This window comes from Podarcis raffonei, chromosome 10 (genome assembly GCF_027172205.1).
Source record: "Podarcis raffonei isolate rPodRaf1 chromosome 10, rPodRaf1.pri, whole genome shotgun sequence".
Lineage (NCBI taxonomy): Eukaryota > Metazoa > Chordata > Lepidosauria > Squamata > Lacertidae > Podarcis > Podarcis raffonei.
The window spans coordinates 58,497,181-58,522,243 of record NC_070611.1 but is presented as its reverse complement, the minus strand read 5'-3'; the positions used below and the strand labels follow the sequence as shown (position 1 = coordinate 58,522,243).

Sequence of the window (25,063 nt, the reverse complement as noted above, 5' to 3'; positions counted from 1 at the left end):
CTTGGCTAGGCACTTAATCTACTCCAGCTGTTTTAGTAAGCAAAATGAGGGGCTAGAATAATGAGAGCTTTGTGTAAACAGTAACTCTGAAGAGGTACCAAACCAGGTCAGGAGCTTCAAGGTAATGAGTTAAAGTAAAAAGAATGTGGGGGTGAAATTGACTTTCATGTTTGTAACTTGCTAAAGGAAATTTAAAAATCAGATCTATGCTCCCTGGTGAGCTAAATACTTAGTTGCCTAGCAATTATCAGGAGGAGGAAGAAAGAAAAATCAAAGTATGACATTTCTAGCAGCAAAGTACATTATGTGTGTGGCTAAGTTTAGGACTTATGTCCATACTTCAAGACCCAAACAAATGGCCACCTTTTCCAAATCATTCATCCATAAAAACATCAGGAAATTGTGCCATTTTGGCCACAATCCAAACAACACAGAACTAGGTGTGCTTAAATCCACCAATCTCAGTGAGTTTAAGAATGTCTAGATTTCTGTTGGATTGTAGCCTATACAGCAATATAGGAGCATAACTATGCTTTATTTAAACAACACAAGCACAACTCCAGGTCAACCAGCTACAAAAAATTAGTAGATATTAGAGTAAATTTCAAGCAGTGAAATCAAGCATAACATCATGTCAAGCAAAATATCTTCAAAGCAGCCCCGATATGTGTAACACCAATCCCTCCCACTTAGTGTGTAATCAAGGCAAAGAAATACAAAATCTCATTCCAGATAATTCAAGGGGATATTTTCTCGTAACATTTTAATAGTCAAGATTCTAGAGATCTCCAGTATCCATCTTGGAAGACAGCAAGCCGTGTGTTTTTATTTTCATTTGATTGTCTCATTCAGACATAATGCTAAATTATTTTTATCAGATGCCCCCTCCCCTCCTCTGGTGCAGCAGGTGGCGATTGGAAGCTTTCATTTATTTTCATTTTAAAAAAACTCTAACCAAAATTTAGCGTTATGTCCAAATCCAAACTGTGGCTAAATAAATAAGCTAATATTTACCAGTTTAGGATTTGGACTTTAAACTGTGGTTAACTGAAAAGAGAAGGGAAATTCCCCCCTCTTCTCCTTAGGGCTGCACTGGAGGAGGGAAAGGAGGAGTCTACAAAGGTCATGCATACAACATTAAATCATAGCTTAGCGTTACATCTGAATCAAACCATTACATTTTCTTTGGTTCAGATATGCAGAAACTTCTACCTTGAAAATTCAGTGGGTAAATCAGCCTTGATGATTTTCCACGTGTCAAGTTTTTACTGCTATTGCTGCTGTTCCGTTGTTGCTCTGCTATTCTTTAAATACAAACATCAACTAGAAGTCTGAATTCTAAATTGAAAAATTTAAAGATTCTGAATGTTTCAACAAGAGGGAAATAATAAGTTATTATTGTCTCGTTAAAAGACAAAACGTGTTAGGAAAAATCAGAGACAGGCTTTCATCTGCTTCATACTGGACTTGGTGTCCCCATACTGGCAGTATTGGAGCCAAAAGAGCGCAGCTAAGAACCAAGAAGAAGCATTAACATACTTTCAGGAACCTCAGGTTCTGCAGAAGTGCAAAACAAATAATAATTCCAATCCCAACAAAACTCTCAAAGGTGACAGTCCCCCAACATCCCAATGAGGACTGAGTGTGATCAGTAGTTATTAGGAGCCACAAAATATTAAATATCATTTGGAAAAGAAAAACTAGAATCGGAAGGAGAGAAAGAGATGACCAACTTGAATTTCATAGTTTATACTATCCTAGAAGAAGGCATGGCAGGGTTGCTGGAAGCCTGAACTTAAGAGGAGTCCTGCTACATCAGACTACAGAATCCCATTTTCCACAGTGACCAACAATATACCTTTGGGAAGCCCAGAAACAAGACAAGGGGGACAGTAGGCCCCTCCTCCTGCTGCTGTTACCCAGTGACTGGCATTCAGACACATTATGTCTTGGTATGGCTATATATGGCTAGTAGCCACAGGTAGTCTTATCCTCCATGAATCTGTTTAAGCCCCCTTTTAAAGCTGTCCAGTTTGGTGACTTCTTGTGAAAGCTAATTTTCTAACTGGACACTGTATGAGCAAGTGTCCATCCCAAACCTCCCGACATTCAGCTTCACTGTATGATCCCAGGTTCTGGTGCTATGGAAGAAGAAGAAAATGTACTTCTATCCACTTTCTCTGCATCATGTACAATTTAATACACCCTTTATCATCTGAACAAAATAGCCCCATATTGTTGCTTTACCTGCTCCAGAGTCATCTTCTGCAGCTCCTTCTCCCAAGCTGCATGGTTGTCATCCTGGTGGTAGGAAGCAGGCGGAGTGAGTCCACGGAGAATCAGGGGGTCCCGGTCATGGCACAGGGCTGTCAAATGTCCAATATACAACTTCAACTTGCTGCGATTCTGATCAAGGTCTAAAAGGGGCTGGATTACCTAAAATAAAAGAATGCAAGTCAATCATAATCTGACAAATACGTAAGCAAATGGGACATTTACTTAATTATAACATAGAAAACTGGAGGAAAGCTAAGAGGAGTAACCAAATTCTCTCTACGTAAAAATTGCATGGTGGGGTAGGGGAGATGAGAAGAGAACGTGTGAATCCAGTCATGAGAAGAGTTGCATAGAATTCTGTTTGTTTCACTTGAAAGGGCCCCCCTAAGCAAATTAACAGATTTCAAGAAAAAAGTTTCTCTGCTATACATTTAAATACTAATTTAAAATGTTTTGCAGATTTATTTAATTATATCATGTGCTTCCTTCTAAAAGAGCACAGGGATTTGAAAGTAATAATTGGAGAATGGAAAATTGAGAGTGTGAACATTCTGTTGATTACAACCAATTAAACACTGAGGAATAAGAAAGAGAATCTCTAACAACAAAAACAAGGTACCAGGCCTGCATCAGCAATGGTTCCTGTGGTGAAGTTTTAGCTGTCAAAATGTCCACATCCAGGCAAAATCTGTGGTTGCACCTTCTGCTTGTCAGCAGGCATAAGGTATCTTTCCAACCATACCCTCTAACTCTGCTAATGAACAAAGAAGTGTGATAATCTCCCAGTCAACAGAAACAGGTGCTGGGACTACTTTCAACATTGTCCTGCATACACAACTGTTCTGGCTCCTTTGCTATGTTTCCAACACTCTTTGAATGGATTAATGGTCGTGCAATAGGAGGAGCTGAAAGCTACAGATTAGTGGTGTCAAAATCCCTTCCCCAGTAAGACTGTAGAACCCTGTTTATAGCACATTAGGATTAACATTTTAGCACTGTAAAAAGAAACAGCATGGAATATTACTTCTGTTACAGGGAATTTAAAATTAAAAAGGCAATGCTGTAAGACTGTAAGAGCTACAGGACTGGAAAGATGTTGAGGATGACTTGATTTGACACAATGCTTGTGGTTGGCTGCAGACAATAGTAGTAATATTGGCTATCCTACAAGACTTCTCAAAAACCCCTCAAGTTAGCAGGCCTGCAGTATAACTGATAAGTAAAACTATGTCCCACCCAGCAAGATAAGAACAAAGGAGAAACAATTCATTAGCAACACCATTCTTCTTTAAAGTTCGCTGCAAAATGCAAGTGTTTTTTGTTGTACACCCATTGTTAAAGCTCCTGTAATTTAACCCCCGCCCCCATGGAAGCCCTATATGGAAGCCCAGTTCTCAATTTACTTGAGTGCTGGAACTGGTAACTTGAAAGCAATATACGGTGTGGTCTGGTAATGTTTATTTTCTTGTGTTTACAACAGAATGCATTCAAAAAGACATTCTTATCCCAAGAATCTTTATCATCCCTTCACTATGCACATCAGTTTTTGCCTATCATCCAGGCCCATCTTTTCCCAGTTACAAATGTGTAATTTTTGCATGACACAGGATTTTAAGGAGCCTGACCTCTGAATGGGACAGGGAAGGAAGTGAAAAATCTTCACCCTTCACTCCAGAAATGTATTACATGCCTTTCCCTTTGTTTGAAGCAGCTGATTTACCTCAAACATGATTTAGCACACCTAAAATTCATACAAACGGGTGGCTGACTGGAAAAGTTCTACAGTCATGGGTTTGACAGTTGTATAATTCTTTTTACCAGTTCTAAATTCTCAAAAGCATACATCAGATTAGGGCTGAGACCAGTGTTGGCCCCTCTTGGGTTGATATAAAATTTAGAATTCACTTTTAAAATAGGGAAACAAAGGTCAAGAATGTAGAACTAGGATGAAGCATTGTTTGGTTGAGAATACAGTATTCTTTCCACAGAGATACCTATAAAAGATTATGTATGTTAAGGCTGCATGTTCTAATACAGTAGACATGTCTTCTGGTCATCTTTAGGTAGAAAGGAAACTAACAGTATCCTTTGAAATAGTAGCATTATCATTATCCAACTGAATATGAATGCTTGCTGAACTAGTTCCTTTCTGATGCCACTCTGTACTGTATAATGCTAGTCCTGTATGATGATACTGACCCCTTTTCCTTTAGTATAAACTATCTAAATTATGGGAACAGGACCCATTAAGTTGGAAACAAGATCATTTTATCCATGGATAAGCCACTTGCTGAAAGCATCCTAATTTGATTACTGCTGCTTATTTTGTAAAGGGCTGATCCTGCCCTCTTGGAGAATAGTAAAGCTCACAGAGGAGTTCATTTCTTTCCCTTGGGATGCATTAACTCCACCAGTAAGTACCGTGCTTATCTCTATGTTTCTCCCACATCTAATTTGAGCTGGCCACTTAGCAAGAGTCACAGTGCTTCCCGCAATTGCAGAGCTTATCTTAAGAGGATGCAAAAAGCACCTGCCAAGCAGAAAGGCAGAGCTGGACAGGACTGATGAGCTGGGTTGCAAGTCTCTGTGCAACCTGAATGCTTTCTACAGCTTATCCAAGGTATGGGAATATTTTCTAAAACAGCCTTTCTGTATTAACAAGAGATATTCTGGCCATCCCTGTCTTTGCCCAAGCTAGTGGTATTCATTCAATGTCCAGTTTAACTCATTTAAAGCACAATAAAACCTGCCAAACATGATGTAAAAAGTGCATTTGAAAATGTATCGGCACAATGTACCGAGTGAATTTATTTAAAAACCATAAACAGAAGTTGGCTCAATACTAAATGGTTATTTTCACTGCAATGCTGAACACTGGGCCAACTAGTAGTATTTATTAACCCTATTAAAATGCAGGTTGGATCGAGGAACAAAAAATTCACTTTGACTAACTTCCATCAGAAAAAAAGATTGCTCAAATACACTACAATAAAGTAAGAATAAAAACAATACAGTTAAAGACTAAGACTAATTAAAAGCAGGTGACCAGAGATTTCTTTGTACCCCAAAGAGTGAGCAAAACTTCTACAGGAGTGTCAGTCATGGCAACAATAAACTCCCCATGGCAATCTGGAATCCTTCAGGCATCATAAGCTTCTGACAGCAGACTATCTTAATAGGTCTAACCACCCCCAAAGAGGAAAATGGGTGCTGAAAGTCAAAACCTCAATATGAAGTGGTCTGACCACTTGATAAAAAATCCCCTACAGTCAAACCCACATTTCTGCCTGGTTAACACATAGTTTTGGTTGTGCCAATGACATTTTGTTATAGCCTGATGGCTTTTGTGGCAGTCAAAATCCTACATTGTCTCAAACCAGGAAACCTTGATGTGAATATTGAAGAAGAAGAAAAAATACGAGGCACTACACTTCTGTAAAACAAGAAAATCCTTAATAAAAAAAAGAAAAAAGAAAAGAAAATATTGAGGTTCCCAAGACAGCAAGCCAGGGGCCCCTCAACTCCAAATCTGAGACAGTCTCCATCAGGCCAGGCAGATAAACTGTCAAAACAGAACACCAACAGAATCACAATCTGTCCCTTGTGCCCCAACACCTGGTACAAACAGTCAAAATGTGGGCTGGACTGGGCATGGATCCTGGGAAAGGAATCTCTAATAGCTATATTGATTCTCCCTATTCACAGGGGGAAAGGAAAACACAAGAACATCCTTAAAAACTACGATCAATTTCCATTGCAAGTTCTGAATCTTTTGGAAGAATCCACTGCAGAACCTCAACAAGAGGTTCAAAATCAACAACAGTCACTTCCCCAGATGACTTTTCCTCCCTGCCCATAACGTTTCAACAGAAACCACTGTAAGGAATTTTGGCTGCATTGACAGTCCCATCTCTTCTGGTTTCATTTCTGCCAGAGTCAATCAGGAAATCATATTTATAAAGCAAATTCTTTCTGAAATTTTAATACACCATGAACAAATCCCATGGATTAATGATTTCCAGAGCTCACCGCCTTCACCTTGGGAACTAGCCAAACTTTGGGGGAGGAAAAAAAAAACCTGGGGAAAGATACAAAAGAATGAACACTGCTTTCTCTAACGACACTCCCAGAAACAGCTTCCAAAGAGACTATGAAAAAGCTTGCATTATATCATCACATTTTTTTAAAAAAAATGTGAATTAATGTACTCTTCTATAGATATCTGTCCACATCACAGAACTGCCACAACTGGCAGTCTACTTACAAAATGTTTCTGATCTTCACAACCAAATTCAGAACAGTGGAACAATGTTTTATGACTGAGATGCTTTGATGAAGATGGAAAACTGAATGTGCACTTGGCTGAATTCAGACACCATAATTTTAAAGAATTTCCAAGATGACTGAAATTTAAACTGGGACTAGAACTAGAACAAGACTACTATTACCGTGCCCCCTGCCTTTTGCTCCACTTCTCTGAAAGTGGCCTGATCTCAAAAGTGGTTTGGCACCTGCCTAAGTGAAGCAAAACAAAACTGCCCTATACAGACTGAAGGGCAGATCATGGGAACATCAAATGTTTTTTATGTGTCAGCATTTTCTCCACTGTCAAAATGTTTTGGAAACTGGCAGTAAACTAATATGGCTTTTCAACAAAGTCATTTTTGGATATGACTGCAGGAGAGGAATCCCTTGATGACAGTAATGAGGTGGCTTCATATTGTTCAATGTGTTATGAACCACAAAGTCTGGGACTCAGTTCTTCTAAGATGTGTCAGATACTGTGTTAAAGCCTTTTTTCTGTGTTAGCGATAGTTTTAACATTTTTTAAAACAAAACCAGGTAAATTTTCATGATGATGCCTTTTAGTAATCCAATAGACTGCATTTTCAGTTTTATTTAAGGCTCACTACCATAGACACAATTATTATTCAGTTTTTTCTTCACACAAAGATCATGGTGGCTTTCAGTGCCTATTTTTCCACAAGCTGACCATTATGATGAGCAAGATAGTAAAGGTGAGAGCTACATTTTACAACTGTATTGGTATGGACCAAATACAAGTAATAAAACCTTTGTTAAATTTCCTGAGTTTGCATCCAAAGATTAGTCAAGATTAGTGTGTTGGGATTAAGACTCAAAACCTCTGAACATACTGCTAGTTATTATTATTTTTGGGGAACGACGACGACGACACTATTTGTTCTTGTCCTTGAGTCAAAACAAAATAAAAAAAATTCCTTCCAGTAGCACCTTAGAGACCAACTAAGTTTGTTATTGGTATGAGCTTTTGTGTGCACACTTCTTCTGATACACTGAAGAAGAAGTATCTGAAGAAGTGTGCATGCACACGAAAGCTCATACCAATAACAAACTTAGTTGGTCTCCAAGGTGCTACTGGAAGGAATTGTTTTATTTTGTTTTGACTATGGCAGACCAACACGGTTACCTACCTGTAACTTGTCCTTGAGTGATAGACATAATTCAATTAAAAAAACCAAAACCCTTTTTACTTAACACATTGTGTTAAGGGCTTTTCATGTTCATTCAGACTTCAAAGTGCCAGGAAATTTTAGTTGACTATAACTAAATGAGCATTATTACATAAAAGGTAAATTCTGATTTTTTTGAATGGTGGTACCAAGCCTAAGTGGTTGGTATGGAGAATGAGGTTGGGGGGACTTGTTGAAGGGAGCAAGAGGCTTCTGTGTGGTTGATGGCGAAAAAGTTGGAAGAATGAAGGCCCTAAGTAGGAATATAACTAGGCATAAGAGGGAGGAGGGCAAGGCCCTAGGCAGGGAACACTTGGGATATGAGTTACTCACATGGAGTATAACAAAAATGGTAACCACAAAGAGAGATGACAGGATTGAGCAGCAACCCCCAGATGGGCCTCTGCAGGACCTAAGAGCTAAGGGGTTTCTTACTAGTACAGGCTCAGCCGTTCAACATCAGCTGGTACTTCCTCCTGAAATAGGAAGTACATCAGGAACTATTATGGTAAGGTTTGACTTGACTCCTATGGTGTACACATATATCTCTGGACTGAAGATACAGCATCACGGTTTATTAACTACTTGCAGCCACAGGTAAGGAAGCTCACCTTGGGTGTCTCAGGTTGACAGAGCAAGTCCTTTTCACTCTAGAGCATTTGACCTTCTCTGACTATATACTGACTACAGCAAGGCACTGGAAAGCTGACCAAATACAAGGGCCCATTGACAAAACTTCGTACAAACAATACACATAGCAAAGGCACAACACACTTTGTATCAGTACTGTATACTAAAGAGCTAAAGATTTCAACTTTCACACTTCAATAATGGATCCGATGTTCCATCTTCTCTCTTGTCCATTCCAATATTCATATTCTCTTCCTTTTTCTTGCATCTTCATGTCCTACCCTTTGCCTCTCTTATTAAGATTTAAAATGTAAGAGTTATACCACACCAAATAAGTTGCAAACAACCACTAAAGCCCCAGTGATGTCATTACCCTTTTATCTGTTGTGTCAGTTCTTGTCTTCCAAAGTAACAGGAGCGAACACTTTGTTGACAGAGAAGCACATATGTTTCCTCAATTTTATCCTCTTTGTACATGCAGTGTTTAAATGGAAGTTCCTTTAATCAACATCTGCCACAGGATTTTCATTTTACCATGTAAATGAGTCTGAACTGCTCCTGCCTTCTAAGCTAATTCTTCTTCCCCCTCATTAACTTACCTCTCAGCTCACCCAGCTCCCTGGCATTCTTCAGCATGATACTTACTCTTCACCATCATGTTGAATAGTTTTAACACCATACACAAACACAAAGACATGGCAAAGAAAGACTCCAAAGGGGCGTGAGATCACTAATGAGCATGAATTAAATCATTCCCCCCTCCCAAATAAAGGGAGTGCCAATTCAACTCTCAGGTTGTAAAATTAAAACTTTGGCCCTATCACAATTGCTGTGGGTTTCCTACATAATTGACTTAGAACGAAGGATCTGATCAATGCAACAATATATTTAACAAGACAATAAATGGAAAAGCTATTTCTTCCCTTAAGTTACTATTAATCTTCCCCAAATCCTCATTTTCTTTATCAAACATTGTAGGTAACTGGGGGCACCCAACAATCTTGCAGCAATATCAGCAGCATGGTTCATCGTGCTCAAATCCTGCAGAAAAGTGATTTGAGTGATTTGTTACTTTTAAAAAGAGAACCTCTGGATTGTTCAGCTTTATAGCAAAAGTTTTTTCTAATTGCAAATATTAGCTACCATGGTTAAACTGTACTGTTAAAGTATAATGGCGACATTCCCTCTTACAACATGAATCATGCTGCTGCTTGCATATAAATCCAACCACATGCTCTGGGAGTGTATTCTCACAACGACACAAAACAGTAACAAGTTAACAGATTAAAAAAAATTAAAAAATACAAATAAGTAGGAAAACATTTACATGCAGAGACCACATTAGAAAGGGAAAGGAAAGACACCCAAACCTCATGAATCACACAGAAGCAAGATGCAAGAGTGACCATGGGAAACTTTTCTACTGGTAAAGAAAGCTGATTCTCACCGTTCTGAACAAAATGGCTGAACTAAGAGCATCTGATTGGCTATGCCCAAATACCCTCCTCCTCATCCTATTGGTTGAGAGAAGACAAGGGGGAAAAGCCCCAGAGCAGCATGGGAATGAAATAAAGACTCGATTAGTATTTAAACCACACAAAAGAAAAACGTTCTAGTGGGAGAAAAAATAGCCACTAATTCCTTGTATCTTCTACTCTGCTATCTTCAAATACCCTGAATCACTATAAGCATTCTTAGGTGATTTAGTTAATTTCTGAACATTAAAATATGCTGAAGGCACATCTAATTGGTAATTGTGGCTGAACTTCTCTACATCTGACAGTTTGCCTTCATCTCATATGATCACTACTTTCTGCTGCAATCATATTTCACATAAAGGAAATGCCCCTTCGCCTCCTTTCAGTATGCAAAACAAATATCCTTTTATTCCCCAGGAAAGTCAGAACTGCAGAGCATTGTTTTAATCTGCAACATCAATGCTGCTCCATCATGAGAAATTTTATGTCTGACATCTCCAAATAGTAGCTTGAAAGTTTCCAACTACTGATAGCCTCAAATGGCTTTCAGGCAGGACTCTCAGTTCCCTACTGCAGGTTTTAGAAACACGTCCCCTTGGCAAATAAATAAATAAAGCAGGATACAATGATTCCTTTGGTGGCTGTACTTTGAAATAAATACCTTCTTAAATATCTTAAGGGCTGTCACATGGAAGATGGAGCAAGCTTGTTTTCCTCTGCTGCAGAGGTTAGGAGCTGAACCAATGGATTCAAGTTATAAGAAAGGCGATTCTGACTAAATGTTAGGAAGAAATTTCTGACAGTAAGAGCTGTTCAATAATGGAACTGACTCCCTCGGAAGGTGGTGGACTCTCCTTCCCTGGTGGTTTTTAAACAGAGGTTGGATGGCCACCTGTCAGGGATGCTTTAGTTGTGATTCCTGCATTGAAGGGGGTTGGACTAGATGACCCTTGGATTCTAATTTTAAAGCTTAGAATGATAGAAAGTGGTGGGGAGAGAAAAATTACGAGTGACCTTTCCTTTGTTTTTGTTCTTTGTGTCCTTCAAAGGAAAGCACACACAACATACCAAGCTTCCCTAAGCTCCCCTCCCCTTTAATATCACCTTTGGAAGTGGCTGAAGTATAATTTTTGCATCAGTGGGCAATTTCAAGCATTTTTCAACACACTTACATTTTTCATTTCTCCCCATAATCATTGCACAACATAGTCATACTTTTATATAAATGGGATACCTCTATGCTGGTTTTAGAATTACAAGAGGGTGCAGATGTGTGAGGTATTCACCTTATCAAGCTAGATGGTAACCAGATAAGGGTTATTATTATTTCTAACTAAGTTGGTGAATGCTGCAATACTGGCGAGAGTTTTCTAGTTAGGAGGTCCTCTTGCACTGAATATGGGTTTTGCTAAGCATCTTGTTAGTTTCCAAGCACGTCTCAGTTCAGCCAGCGACATCTGAAGTTAAATTGTGCATAGGAAATGGTAAATTGATTCTCTTTTAGGACAAGCTTCATTGAGCATGTACAGGAACAGCCTATGATCATTTAGCGCACAGGCTGGGATTTCCTCGCATGGATGCAGCCACCCTTACAAACAAGCAAAAAAGGCCACAGATTTGAGCACACAGGTCTCCATAGAAAGAAGCAATCTGAAATAACTGTTCACTTGAGTTACACTAGGAATGATATGCCAACAAACCTCTGCTAGACCAGTCCTTCTGAAATAATGAAATCTAATGATTTGCTAACAGGAATTCCAATTTTATACCAGAGCGAGGAAATCCATGTCATAAATCAGAACAAGCTAATTCTTTTAATTCCCTTTTGGAAAAGCTGCTTCTGGTCTTAGATATACAAATCAGTACACACCAGTAGAGGATCACTGTAAAAAGAAAAAGAGCAGGGTTCTTACCTGATCTGGGGAGGGTTTATGGTTAGTTTGGTTGGAATGAGATGACGATTTGAGGTGATCATCCTCATAGTTATCTGCCATCAATTTCATGCGATTTTGAGTCTGCAAAAGAGACATAAGAATACTGAGTTTTCAGGGTTTTATTTATAAAAGAGATTTACACAATGTATTAAATATAACAAGAGAACTGGAGTATAAATTTCCTATTATATACAGATAATCATATAAAATAATATCTAATTCCAATTTCAAGTGATTTAAGGGAAAAACCATTTTCGTATGGACAAGCCATTCGACATATCTGCTAAAAGCAAATAACTGATAAAATATTAAACTATAAGAATATGGTAGTATTATAATACTACTACTAAAATTACCTTTCCTATCACTTTATTGATGAAACCTGCTTGGTGGGATTAGGTAGGTTTAGACTTGTTGGTACAGAGGATGTGTAATAAATGTATGATCAGGAAAAAAATTAAGATGACAGTAATATTGTTTTTTATTTAATTTAAAAAAAAGATGACAGTAATATTGAATCAGGAACACAAATACAACCCAAGGCCTAGTATTCTATTAAGTCAATTCCCCACAACTTCCAAACTTTTAAGACTCTTTCCAGTTCGACACAAGAGATGCTCAAAGGTAAAATAAGCAAAACAGAATATAAGCATATGGAGATGGATCCCTTTTTTGTAGGCCTTGTGACAAGTCACCAAGATGTTAAGACTTTTAAAAGGTATTTGAAATGTATGTAAGGCTAGAAGAAGCCCTGGAGGGTGAATGACTTCACAAAGAGGAAGCAGAATGGAAAGGGCAGCTAATAAGGACAAGAGGCTGCTAACAGGCCAGAACCCCCCAAGTGGGAGGAATAAAGTCCAGGGTTTTCTGACAGGAAGTGTTTGTTTGTTTGTTTGTTTGTTGGGTGGAGGGACACTGGCTGAACGTGGGGGCGGGATGAAGAGGCAGGACACCAAATCCTAGGACTAAGATCTGATATCAGGGAGTAAAGATGCCACATCTAAATGGCAGTTGCTAGGGAGTGGTGCTGAACTCAGGAGCGCACGTGGGGGTGGGGAAGGAGGTGGCTAACTGGATGTGGGAAGGGGCTGCATGCTTTCCGGCATCTGCCCACGTTCCCCATTCACCCTGGCGAGTCCCAGGGCTTCTATCTCCACTTTGGGCAGCATGACAAAGCAGCAGCCGTGAGCCGGTTGGGGCAGCGCTGCCTGCGCGTCCCTGGCATAGCGGCACCAGGATGCAGCAGCAACAGCAGTGGAGTGTGGAAAGGAGGAGGAAGTGGCTGCTCTCGGCTGTGCTCCTAGCCACTGGACGCTGAGCTGGGCAGGCTGGAGCCTGTGTGCAGTGTGAGTGCCCCAAAACCTCACTTGGGAATGCGGCACCCACACTGCCTCAGCTGGACCTCGCTTGGGGTCGGGCTTGGGATGGGGGGAGGAAGGGAGGAAAGGCGAGGGGGTGGGAAGGTCAACCTGCCCAGCATAGTTCTCCCCCCCACGCTCCCCACAAACACCGCCTCTCTGCGCGCTGGGGGAGAGTCGCCAACTTCCTAGTCTCCCTACTCCGGAGTCACTTACATTCCGAGGAGCCGCCCAACTCCCAGCAGAGTAAAGGGAAGGGAAGGAAGCAGCGGTAGTCGCTGCTGGGGCCAAGCTGCTTGCTCAAAACGTAACTGTGCACTCAAATCGGAGCATGTTCGGCTTCTGAAAAAAGTTTGAAAACCGGAACACTCATTTCCGGGTTTGAAGTGTTTGGGTTCCAAGTAGTTTGAGAACTAAGCTGTTTGAAAACCAAGGTACCACTGTATGCGTCTATTGTGAAGGCTCCTGGAGTCTAACATAGTAATCATCAGAAGTGATGTGTTCTTTTGATCTTGAATTACAGCTTGTTGCATCACCAGCCACTTAACCATTGTGAAATAAAAACAGCACTGTGATAAACATTCTCAGACTTCAGTCCTTGTTTACAGAGCTGGAAAAAACACCTGCCCTACCTTTTGCCTTAAACTCTTAGATGTGGTGGTATAATGTCCAAAATCACACACCACACATCTCCAAAGGGGTTAGCCATGAGCAATTCTTTTAAAACAGATGCAGCTGGGAAAAAGCCCAAGCGACTTTACATTAAATGTAGGAATGTGATATTTCATGCTCTTGCAAAATATGTGACTGGAATGGTGATGTGGGAAATAATTATGGCCATCATTGTTTAGAAAACTGTTCAAGAGGGCTCCAGAACACTATAAGGAAACATGAGAACTATTTTACTGGAAGTCTCAGCTTGTGGCATGACACAAACATCAAGTTAATTTCAGTCTCCAAACCTAGAATCCAAAGACTGACACACAAATATATTTATAAACAAAGGAAAGAAGCAATATATAACTTTGAATGGAGTATTTGCTGTTTTATTAATTTATGCTAACTGGTCAATAATAATGTTACAATGGAAAATAAAAGTTACAAGGATACCTAAAATTCGTGATTGTTTTGAGAAACCAGATGTTACTTATTTTTATAAACTGTACTGTGCCATCTCAGACAGCAACCCCCTAGATCTCCACTCAATGCATTTTTCCAAGCAATTTCTTATTGGGGAAAAAAGTTCAGAAAGGGTGACAAAACTCACCCATTCTCCAAATTGCATTATTGCCTTGAAATTGGAAACACCCAGTCAATCAGGACAGTATTATTTGCCACAATGTGCACAAACTGTCTTATTCCAGACCAACACCCAGCAATAATCCACAGCACACAAAACTTTAAAGCACTTTCCTCAAGTTTACTCTGACTGGTGACCCTGGAATATTCAGAATTCATTCAGAATGCTTTCACCGTCTCACATTGCTCCTGCCGTTCTGTTCCGAGAGACAGGAGCTTAGCCAACACGCCACTTTAGATGGGAAGCAGCAGAAGCAGCAGGGGCAGAGAACCATGATAAGATGATTTGGTTTCTACACTGTGGAAAAAATTACTTCATTTTTTTTTGCAGGGCAGCACGCCTTACTCTCTTTCTGCCTCCACTCAGCCTCTAACATTGCTTGCTTCCCCCTAACCCTTCTTAACCTGTTTATTCTCCCTCCCAGTCTCTACCCTGACTATTTCTATCCCCTTCACCCCTTGTCGACTTCTTCTCCCTATGTATGAAGCCTGCCTATGTGCCACCTGTGTTTTGCCTACTGTGACCCTAGCTCCACCTGCTGTTAGATGCCTTGCCCTGTCCTTCACCCTAGCAGCAGCAGTGGGCAGCTGCTACCACTGCCTATGTTTTATAGCAGGATAAGTCTTTGTTGGTTTTATGCACATAATATCACATTTTAAACCTTGTAAAATTGCTAGGATGCTTTCTTGTCTTCTTTTTTAAAATAAACTGCTGAAGTAAGGGTCTCTAAAAGACACATGGCAAGAAGATCTAAACAGAAATAAAATTAATGATGTGTCAGTAAAGTTGTCTATAATTTCAATTTCCTCATCTGGATTTTCTAGCACTAAGTAAATTACTTTAATGAAAATAGGCAATTTGGATCGAAAACATGAGTTATTCTGCCAACTATACTGAAAAGTACAAGCTCAACTCTCAGGTAGAAGTTATAAGATACAGTTCAGCTGTCAAACATACTTCAGTGATAGGCAGCATATACAAAAATATGGGTCATTGCTGCAGCTACACAGCCGTGTATCTAAATTTACATCTAATATGAGGTAAAGCAATAATGTAAGAAGAGAACAAAAATTTATAGTAATTGCTTAATAGGCACCTAAGGAATATCATCTGTGCTAAGGTACTGAAGGGAGCTGGGGAATTCATGATTAAAATATATAAATCTCAGTTCAATTACACCTCCACTGGATAGTTTATTTATTTATTTCTATTTATTTATTTGAAGTACTTACAGGCTGCCTTACAAGGCAAATCCTCCGTAACGCAGCTTACGAAATATAATTAGCTTCATATACATACTAGGAACATTGTGCTTCCAAATTATGTACAATACAATTTATGTACAAGGCTTTTAGTTTTCACCCATCCAGGTGCAGACTTTGGTAATATAGTGCCCTAAGCAAGAACAAACGTTTGGTGCCCCCCTCCAAATATTTCTTAGTTTTGGTACAGGTGCTTTTTAAATGGATCTTCTCAGTAGGTACCCATAGAAACATAGGGTATTAAAAAAAATGTTAGTAGTAGTATTTTGCACTCCCTTGGCTCGGTCCCCGGGGGGGGGGATCACCTGCACCACCCTAAATCAGGTGCTGCACCCATCACCCTGTGATCCATTCTGGCGTGCTTATCCACCAAAGCTGTTTCCAGCCTATATACCAATTTCCCTAACCCTGGTTTTGTCTCATCAACAACAGATGTTAACTAGCCGAACAGGGACTATCAGCTGGAACTGCCTCTAGGCCTGATGGAAGAGTGTTCCTTCCTCTGCACAGTTTGGAACAAGCCACTTCAAACACAGTTTATCATCCATGCAGCTGATGAGCTATGTGTGGACTGGACTGTCCCAAGAACCTAGGGCTCATCCAGACTTTCTTTGGTGCTGAGCTTTCCAGGCAACTTTAAAATCTGGAGATGTCTAGAAAAATGGCACAAAAGGAAGCCTGGATGAGCCCTTAAGTTTTGCTTCTTGTGACTACAAAAACAGTGGGTTTATTAAATACCTTACAGGCAAAATACATGTACATTTGGTTCAGAGCACCACAAGTTTGGTTTAGGTCAAGATTTACCATCCATTTGTAAAATAAAGGTAAAGGGACCCCTGACCATTAGGTCCAGTTGTGACCGACTCTGGGGTTGTGTCGCTTATCTCGCTTTATTGGCCGAGGGAGCCGGCATACAGCTTCCGGGTCATGTGGCCAGCATGACTAAGCCACTTCTGGCGAACCAGAGCAGCGCACGGAAACGCCGTTTACCTTCCCACCGGAGCGGTACCTATTTATCTACTTGCACTTTGACGTGCTTTCGAACTGCTAGGTTGGCAGGAGCTGGGACCGAGCAACGGGAGCTCACCCCGTCATGGGGATTCAAACCACCGACCTTCTGATCGGCAAGTCCTAGGCTCTGTGGTTTAACCCACAGCGCCACCCGCGTCCCTAATATTTGTAAAATAGAATCACATTAACCAACATTCCAGTTCATGGAAGTTATGAAGGGTTTCATTCCAGTTTTGCAAACTTGAAAAGTGCAATTTAAACGTCCAATAGTTGAAGCTTCAAGGGCAGTCTAGTTTCTCTAATGGCAATGTCATTAGCAACACTGGACAAAGTAATAGTTTCTCAAAGGCAATGTGAAAAGAAATTTATCATAAAAGCTCAATGAAGTGGTTTCAAACAATTACAATTTTATATCACCACTTCTATTGCACCAAAAAAGATGGTGCCTGGCTCTCCTTTCATCTATTTGTGGGTGAATTATTCAGATTCCAGTAAGAGGGCACACACACACTGCCATCTCATTGTTTTGACAATAATTGCAGCTATACAACCTTCTTTTAGGCAGCTAGGAATTCTTTCAGTAGCTATTGAACTGCCTGAAATGGCAGCAAATCTAAGGTGATCAACACTCACAGATTCACCAGAGCTTTTGTTTGTGTGTGTTACCATATGACCCAGAAATCTGCTTGCACCTTCAAAGGGTTTATATGTAGGCTGAAAATATTATCATCCCCCTCCCAGCCCGCCATCCCAATTCTAGGAACTGTTCCTAGGAAGGGAAAAAAATGCTTACCAATAGATGTAAATTCCTGGATTCTAAAGTGATGGGGACTGCTCAGTGTCAGCTTAACACAGGCTGTCTGCAAGAGGCTAGGAACAGTTCTGGGTGCACACATGAATGCGCCTGTGTCTGCATCATATAAACACTGCTGATAGCAACATTATTTAAAGAAACAAAACTATTTGAGCCTGCTATTACTTTTGGCAGAGTAATAATCAAAGTTGGCTGAAGAAGAAGAAGAAGAAGAAGAAGAAGAGGAGGAGGAGGAGGAGGAGGAGGAAGAGTACAGTCCTCCCTCACTTCTTCCCTTAGCATTGCCAAGTGCCTTCACAATATTTTCTGGAGTAACACAGTAAACCTAATTTCTGGAGTAGCAAGCAAGGCGGCGGCAGCCATATTAAATTGGGTGCTTACAGATCTACCTTAGAAAGACAACTAGTGATGGTCTCGTGTGCAGAGTGAGCACAGCTTTTCACTGTCTTCACTGTGCTTTTGACTCATGTGTATTTATCAGTGATTCAGAATCATGATATCATTCACACCAGTCTCCCAAATACTTCAGGTGGGCTGTCCACTTTTTTCAAAAAAGCACTGCTTGCAATTTTATTGTGTTTCACATTTGCTTGGTACGTAAAACACACACACACACACACACACACACACACACACACACACGTGAGCTTTTTACACCACAACTTTTAGAAATATACACCATGCACAGCCAGCTTCTGCCTCAAACACATAGGAACAGGTTTCCCTAAGCTGGATCCGAGTAGACACAGTTGCACATGACAAGTACCCTTCAACAGTGGCTTTACAAATTGGAAGTACATATGCTTGCACATGTCCTTAAATTTTAAAGGTATTTTCTTAATGTTGCGAACAACATACACACATAATGTTGTGAACAACATACACACACAAGACACAAACTGGCAGAAAATTCCTCTTTTCATACAATTACTGAGGGAAGGCTACAAACAAAATAGCTTAGCTAAATTACACCAGGGATGAGGAACCTGTGGCCCTCCAGATGTTGTTCAACTACAACTCCCATCATCTTGGACCACTGGCTGTGCTGGCTGGGCTTGATGGGAGTTGGGGTCCAACAGGTTCTCCACTCCTCATCTATACTATTAACATATCTTGTTCATTGGCTCAGTGTCCATTTACATGGTGACCGTATATATAGTCACACAAAGAGGCACAGATAATTCCCGGCCACCTTCTCTGTCACTTGTATATAATAAAAGGGTTACCATACAATTTGAACAGTAGATGACTAGTAAATGTCTTGTAGACATTTGTACTGGTAAATGACTTTCATTTAGTGCCAATCTCTTATTTATTCTAGGGGGCGCGGGTGGCGCTGTGGGTAAAACCTCAGCGCCTAGGACTTGCCGATCGCATGGTTGGCGGTTTGAATCCCCGTGGCAGGGTGAGCTCCCGTCGTTCGGTCCCAGCTCCTGCCCACCTAGCAGTTCGAAAGCACCCTTAAGTGCAAGTAGATAAATAGGTACCGCTTTCTAGCGGGAAGGTAAACGGCGTTTCCGTGTGCTGCGCTGGTGCTGGCTCGCCAGAGCAGCTTCGTCACGCTGGCCACATGACCCGGAAGTGTCCTCGGACGGCGCTGGCCCCCGGCCTCTTAAGCGAGATGGGCGCACAGCCCCAGAGTTAGTCACGACTGGCCCGTACGGGCAGGGGTACCTTTACCTTATTTATTCTATACCAGTTAATTGTCCGTAACATTTTGTGGAGAGGATATGTGGTCTTCTGAAAGTCACTTGTTCTCAGGCATTCCCTTCACCCTTGCCCACCTCTTTCCTGAATACATATCTTAGTTTGAGTCTGAGAGGGAAGCAAGGGGAAAGCTATTACAGTACTGTATACCTAAGATATACTGTATACTGTATACTCTATACCCCTTCCTAATGCCCATCATTACCATAGGTAGGGCAAGAAGAAAATCCCCATATAGAAGGACCCTTAGTGCTAGTACCTGAGGCAAGCTACAATTTTTATCTCCCAGACCAAATTGTGTCCCAGATTTCCCTTATTTTACTCTGTCGCACAGATATGATTGAGAGCCATACCAATTTGGATTAAATTTCTTAGTGTGACACTCAGGTGTGATGGAACCCTTGGGACTGGCTTTTATACAACACTGACAGCATATACAAGCAAAGGACATGGAAAATAGTGTTGAAGCATTCTCTGATTAGAACTGCCCAGTGTATCTGGTGCGTGTGTGTGGTGAACAACCTCCCCTGAACAAGAAAAACCTAAATCATTTACCGTACTCAGCCTTATGTCTTATGTCCTTGATGATAGTGTCATTCTAAGGCCAGCAAGCCAGCTGAAGGAGTATCACAAATCATAGACAGAAGCACAAGAAGAGGTAGGAATGAAGGAGCTAACAGAAAAAGGCCAGAAGTCTTGGCTGATTTACTAGTAACTGGGGGTCCTGAGAAGGATCAGGAAAGCCAAAAGTTTATAAAATCCCCACAGTATCATAAAAGGCAGAAGACCTATAATGGGAAGGACGTCAGGTTTGATTATAGAGAGTGGAAGAGGAAACAAAAGTTATATCAGAATTTTGTAGTAGTTTAAACATCTGGAAATAATGGAGGAGAAAGATGGAACAGATGGTTAAAAGGGAGCTGATCTGAATCCAGATTTCCCTAGGACTCCCAGACAATGGATTCTTCAATCTCCAGTCAAGCACAACTTGTTGAAACCCAATCTGCTTCCTTTTGGGATGCAGAAATGGGCAACATGGATTTTTAAAAACCTCATGCTACTTATTGCTTCCACACAGAGCACAGCCTTCCCATTTTAACTATGCATACATATAAGGATTTTTATTTATTTATTTTTTAAAAAAACAGTTTTAACTTCAGAAGTTGGCAGAAATGTAAGATTCTGATTTCAGCACGAAATATAAAGAGGATAGATTCTGTATGAGACTGGGCAGTCAGAGGGTAGGGAAGACAGCAATCTGATATATACTTATTTATTTAGATTTATAGCCCACTCTACATCAGTACCAATACCAGAGCTGGACAGTACATAAAATAAACTATTTTTAAAAATCTACAAAACACCCCAGACACATTCCTTCAAGACACTACAAACAAACAAACAAACAAGCATAAAAAGTTTAAGTAAATAGGTAACGCTAAACTTTGTACAGAAACAATGAAAGCACCTAGTTTTCATGTGAATTCTGCTATATCCTCTGTACTAACTTAATTAATCTCTTTTAGTCTTTTGGAGATTCAGAATTGTGCTGATTCTATGATCTCATTTTGCTAGCCACAAGAATGAATTCAGGGTAGAAGCAACCACAGCTCCAACATGTGGGGGAGATTAACATACTTTGGAAAGGCAACCCTCACATTTAAAGTTCTGTCTGCATCATCTAAGAAAAGAATTTCATTGTGATGGTGACAATGCAAGGCAACAGACTGAAAAATTGGACTAAATGTTAATGTTACACTTTTTTGCCTACTAATTGACTGTCTATTGTTTATATGGCAATGTAAGCATAATAGCAAAATAAATTGTGAATCTGGAAGTCTGTGATTCAAATATCACCTCTACCATGAACTAACTAATTGACCTTAAGACAAACCAGTATATTTTCTGTCTCAGCACACCTGCAAATGAGGGAATAATACTAACCTCATTTACATGATTGTTGTAAGAACTATTGAGAATTGGTCACTCAAATGCTATACATAATTTTCATTACTTATTATATATTTATCAGATTTGGGGGGCGGGAATTAAAAGCCAGTCAAACAAAAACAAAGCACAGCAGCTAAAATAATCTGAAATCACAGAGATGAATGGGTTAAAAAAAGAAACCTCTAGAGAGCATAGGTTTTCAACCTTTTTGAGTCCACTACATTCTTTCTGTGGCACCCCTGTGGGGCTCAGGAGCCTAGTTATGTCACCCCTTTCCTGCAGAGCTGGCAGCCTCTCACCCTTGTTCAAACACCCTCCATTGTGGAGTGTTCCCTCAGCCCCCTCTCCTTGGGAGTCCTCTGGGCAGCTACTGCTGCAGTCCCTGGTCTGTGATCTACCCCCCACCCCCACCCCAAAGAGATACTTCTTCACACGGTCCCATAGGGGCCTGGGACTTGTCTGTCCATTCCCAACATCAAGGGCTGGAGGACTGGCTGGCTGGGCTCCCTCACCTCCTTGCTTGCTTACTCTGAGGTTACCTCGGTTCCTGGCAACCAGCAACCCCTGGCCAGCCCCAGAGGCAACATTCACCTGTGGAGCTTGCAGTCAGGGCTGCTGCAACAAACAGCTGTGCAAGCATTTGGGAGGCAGAGATGTGAGAGGGCATCAAAGGAGGGAGGGAAGGAAAGAGGGCAAAAGCCAGTATTGCCTGCAGCACCCCAACCATCATTCAAAGCACCCCAGGGTGCCACAGCACACTGCTCTATAGGAAAATAACCACTAGTTTAGACAGTGGCTATATGTAATGATTGGTTCAACTGTTGAAAAATAGGTCATCCCCGGTCATTGATACAGTTACTTCCAGCTGTCCTGTCTGTAACTTTGTTGACTTTTTTTTTTAAAAAAAAACTTTTTAAAAAAGACTTAAAGTTAATGGTGTGAAAACATAGACTAAGAGAGCACAGGTGGTGCTCACAAGTCAAATATGAGACAGGAAAACCTTATTGGCAGCAGAGAGTTGATGTTCTTTTTGGTGAAGCTCTTTTGAGTTGGAGACTGTTTTCTGAAGCCAGACCATCTCCCCCTATAAGGTCAATTGCCACCTGCCTAAAAACAGTGCAGTTATTTTCTTATTTTCCATTGCCATTGTTCATATTTGGGATTATGTTTGGAACCTATGCTAATATTGCTTATGAGAAGTTCCATCATTTGAAATCTGGAGTAAGCAATATAATCTTTGGGGAGGTCCAGATGTCCTCAAGCTATGGGTGCTCAATCCTTGTGTTGGAAGCTGCCCAGAGTGGCTGGGGAAACCCAGCCAGATGGGCAGGGTATAAATAATAAATTATTATTATTATTATATATTATTATTGCCCCAAACACATCCATTGGGGTTGATTCATCAGTGTGCTTGTGTTCCACATCCCTTCCTAAGAAAGGCTTGCCTCACTGCTACAAGAATTCTTTAAATATCAACTAGCAGGCAGATAGGGGCAAGTGACAGCTTTTGTCTTGAAGAGCTTCTGCTGGGAAACCTCAGAAATCTAAAGCACTAAAGACATCACAGGAAAATCTATCTCCCCATGGCTTCTACTCACAAAGCTAAGCTGCAGACCAGCACTTTACATGGTGATAAACTATAATCAGCATCTAATGATTTGAGAACTATGTTGTGACACATATCTGGTAGATAAACTGTACGTAAGCAGGCCAAGTTATTTAGATTTACATTAATTCCACAATGAGTGCCTCACCACACATATAGCAGGGCTCAACTATAACTTCTAATCCAAGTGTACCAGCTTGCACTCATCAGCACATCTGGACTTTGTTAAACGGTACTGCTTTCCAGAAGCTATGCTACTCAGCCTCCCAACTCCAAATAGAGCCCCCACAACCAGTATGGCACCAGGAACCAGTTAAGAAAAATTACTGGGAGGGGGTAGTTAAACTGTGGCCAGAATATATGGTGACAGTTGCACTTCATCCTTTCAGTGATACAGGAAATACAGCATGAACACTGAAAGTCAATCTGGAACAGGCAGCTCAGTTTACTGGAATGGCCTGGTCAATGCTAAGCATTTTGCTATGAATTTGTCTCTATATTAAAACCCATTCCTGCTACTAAAAGACTAAGAACTTTAAATTAAAACAACACTAATACCATATCCTCTTTCTGAAATACTTCTCCTCATCCAAAGTTAAACACAAGCACACAGAGAAATTAAAGAACCAGAATGTCTTTGCCAAAACTCTTCCCTTCTCTTTAACAGTAACCAATTTGCTAGTTGAGTGGGTGGGAATCTGATACTGTGTGAGGAATGCAAATAGGGAAACTGAAGGAATCATCACAGAATGCTACAAAATAGGTAGTCATTATTTAGTTGCTGAATCTAAGTTGTTCAATCAAACTTTTTGTATGCATTCTGATGACTGAAACACTCTTGCACAGGCTAGTCATGTTATGAGTTAATTTCTTTCTGCTGCTACCAAACTGAGTTTTCTAGTTTTGTTGTGTTTTTTCGCAAAAATTAACAGTTCGTTCATGATCCACACTTTATATTGTTCATAGTTTGAGAAATACATTGTTTTACTCATTAATTTTTATTATTTATTTAATTAATGAATACTCTTGGCTCTTAATATTTTAACCAGTTTCTGAGATGATATGCTCTCATCCATGGTTGCCTTATTTCCTTAGGGGTTGCCGGGGAGAGATTAACAGATTCATGAGGCATGAACTCCCCTTTACACAGCAAAACTGAATCTCCAACATGGAACCTACCTACTTATTGGGTAACAGAAGTTATAACAAGAAGTCTACATTTCACAGAACTAATTCTGAAAATGTTGATGTTACACTGGCTACTTACCATTCATCTGGGATAGAAGTTGTGAAGCATTTTCAAAGAGTAATTTTGCTTCCGTACTCTAACCCAAAGGTTAGTGTGGCTAAAGAGTTTCTGGAAAACTCCAGTTGACTTCTTTGTGAACTTTATTCTACGCTAAGTTGTAAGATAAATTAGATGTCAAAGAGCTGGATTTGAGAGAGCAATCTAGATGCTGTCCTAGCCCACGCTGCCAGATGAAAAACTTGAACTCGGGTTTTTATTTCTGCCAAACTATTTAATAACTCTGTTGCCAAGTGGCCTGTCTCTTGGGCCTTCTAATCTGGTCTGCTGCTTCTGGTCTGGTGGAGGATGTTATCCTGTCACCAGTGTTGATGTAAGAGCCAATTGCAAGCCCGCTTGGCTTTTGTACATGGAATTGAAAGGGGTGCCATCTTGTACTTTGCCTTGTGCAACAAAATATATTGTGTTGGTCCTCCATAGACAGATGTCTTCAGTTGTTGCTTTCATGGTGGTTAGAAAATGAGACAGAGCTTGTCCTGTCCCCATTGCTGTTAGAATCATAGAATCATAGAGTTGGAAGAGACCACAAGGGCCATCGAGTCCAACCCCCTGCCAAGCAGGAAACACCATCAGAGCACTCCTGACATATGGTTGTCAAGCCTCTGCTTAAAGACCTCCAAAGAAGGAGACTCCACCACACTCCTTGGCAGCAAATTCCACTGTCGAACAGCTCTTACTGTCAGGAAGTTCTTCCTAATGTTTAGGTGGAATCTTCTTTCTTGTAGTTTGGAACCATTGCTCCGTGTCCGCTTCTCTGGAGCAGCAGAAAACAACCTTTCTCCCTCCTCTATGTGACATCCTTTTATATATTTGAACATGGCTATCATATCACCCCTTAACCTCCTCTTCTCCAGGCTAAACATTTTGGTTGCCCTCCTCTGGACACGTTCCAGTTTGTCAGTGTCCTTCTTGAACTGTGGTGCCCAGAACTGGACACA

The 25,063-nt window shown here is 40.6% G+C and overlaps 1 protein-coding gene across 12 annotated transcripts in view; it reads right to left on the bottom strand.

Annotated features, from left to right (window-relative positions):
* ERC1 (ELKS/RAB6-interacting/CAST family member 1) overlaps positions 1-25,063 on the bottom strand; it is a 163,619-nt gene that overhangs the window by 16,881 nt on the left and 121,675 nt on the right. For 7 of the 12 annotated variants that reach the window (XM_053407141.1, XM_053407146.1, XM_053407139.1 and 4 more), the window contains 2 exons: positions 11,791-11,892; positions 2,248-2,436 (listed from right to left, as the gene is read on the bottom strand). In XM_053407141.1, the coding sequence (XP_053263116.1) occupies positions 2,248-2,436; positions 11,791-11,892 (291 nt within the window). Of the gene's footprint in view, positions 1-2,247; positions 2,437-9,846; positions 9,914-11,790; positions 11,893-25,063 lie in introns of those variants that run through there. The other 5 variants (XM_053407148.1, XM_053407150.1, XM_053407147.1 and 2 more) reach the window with 1 other exon arrangement.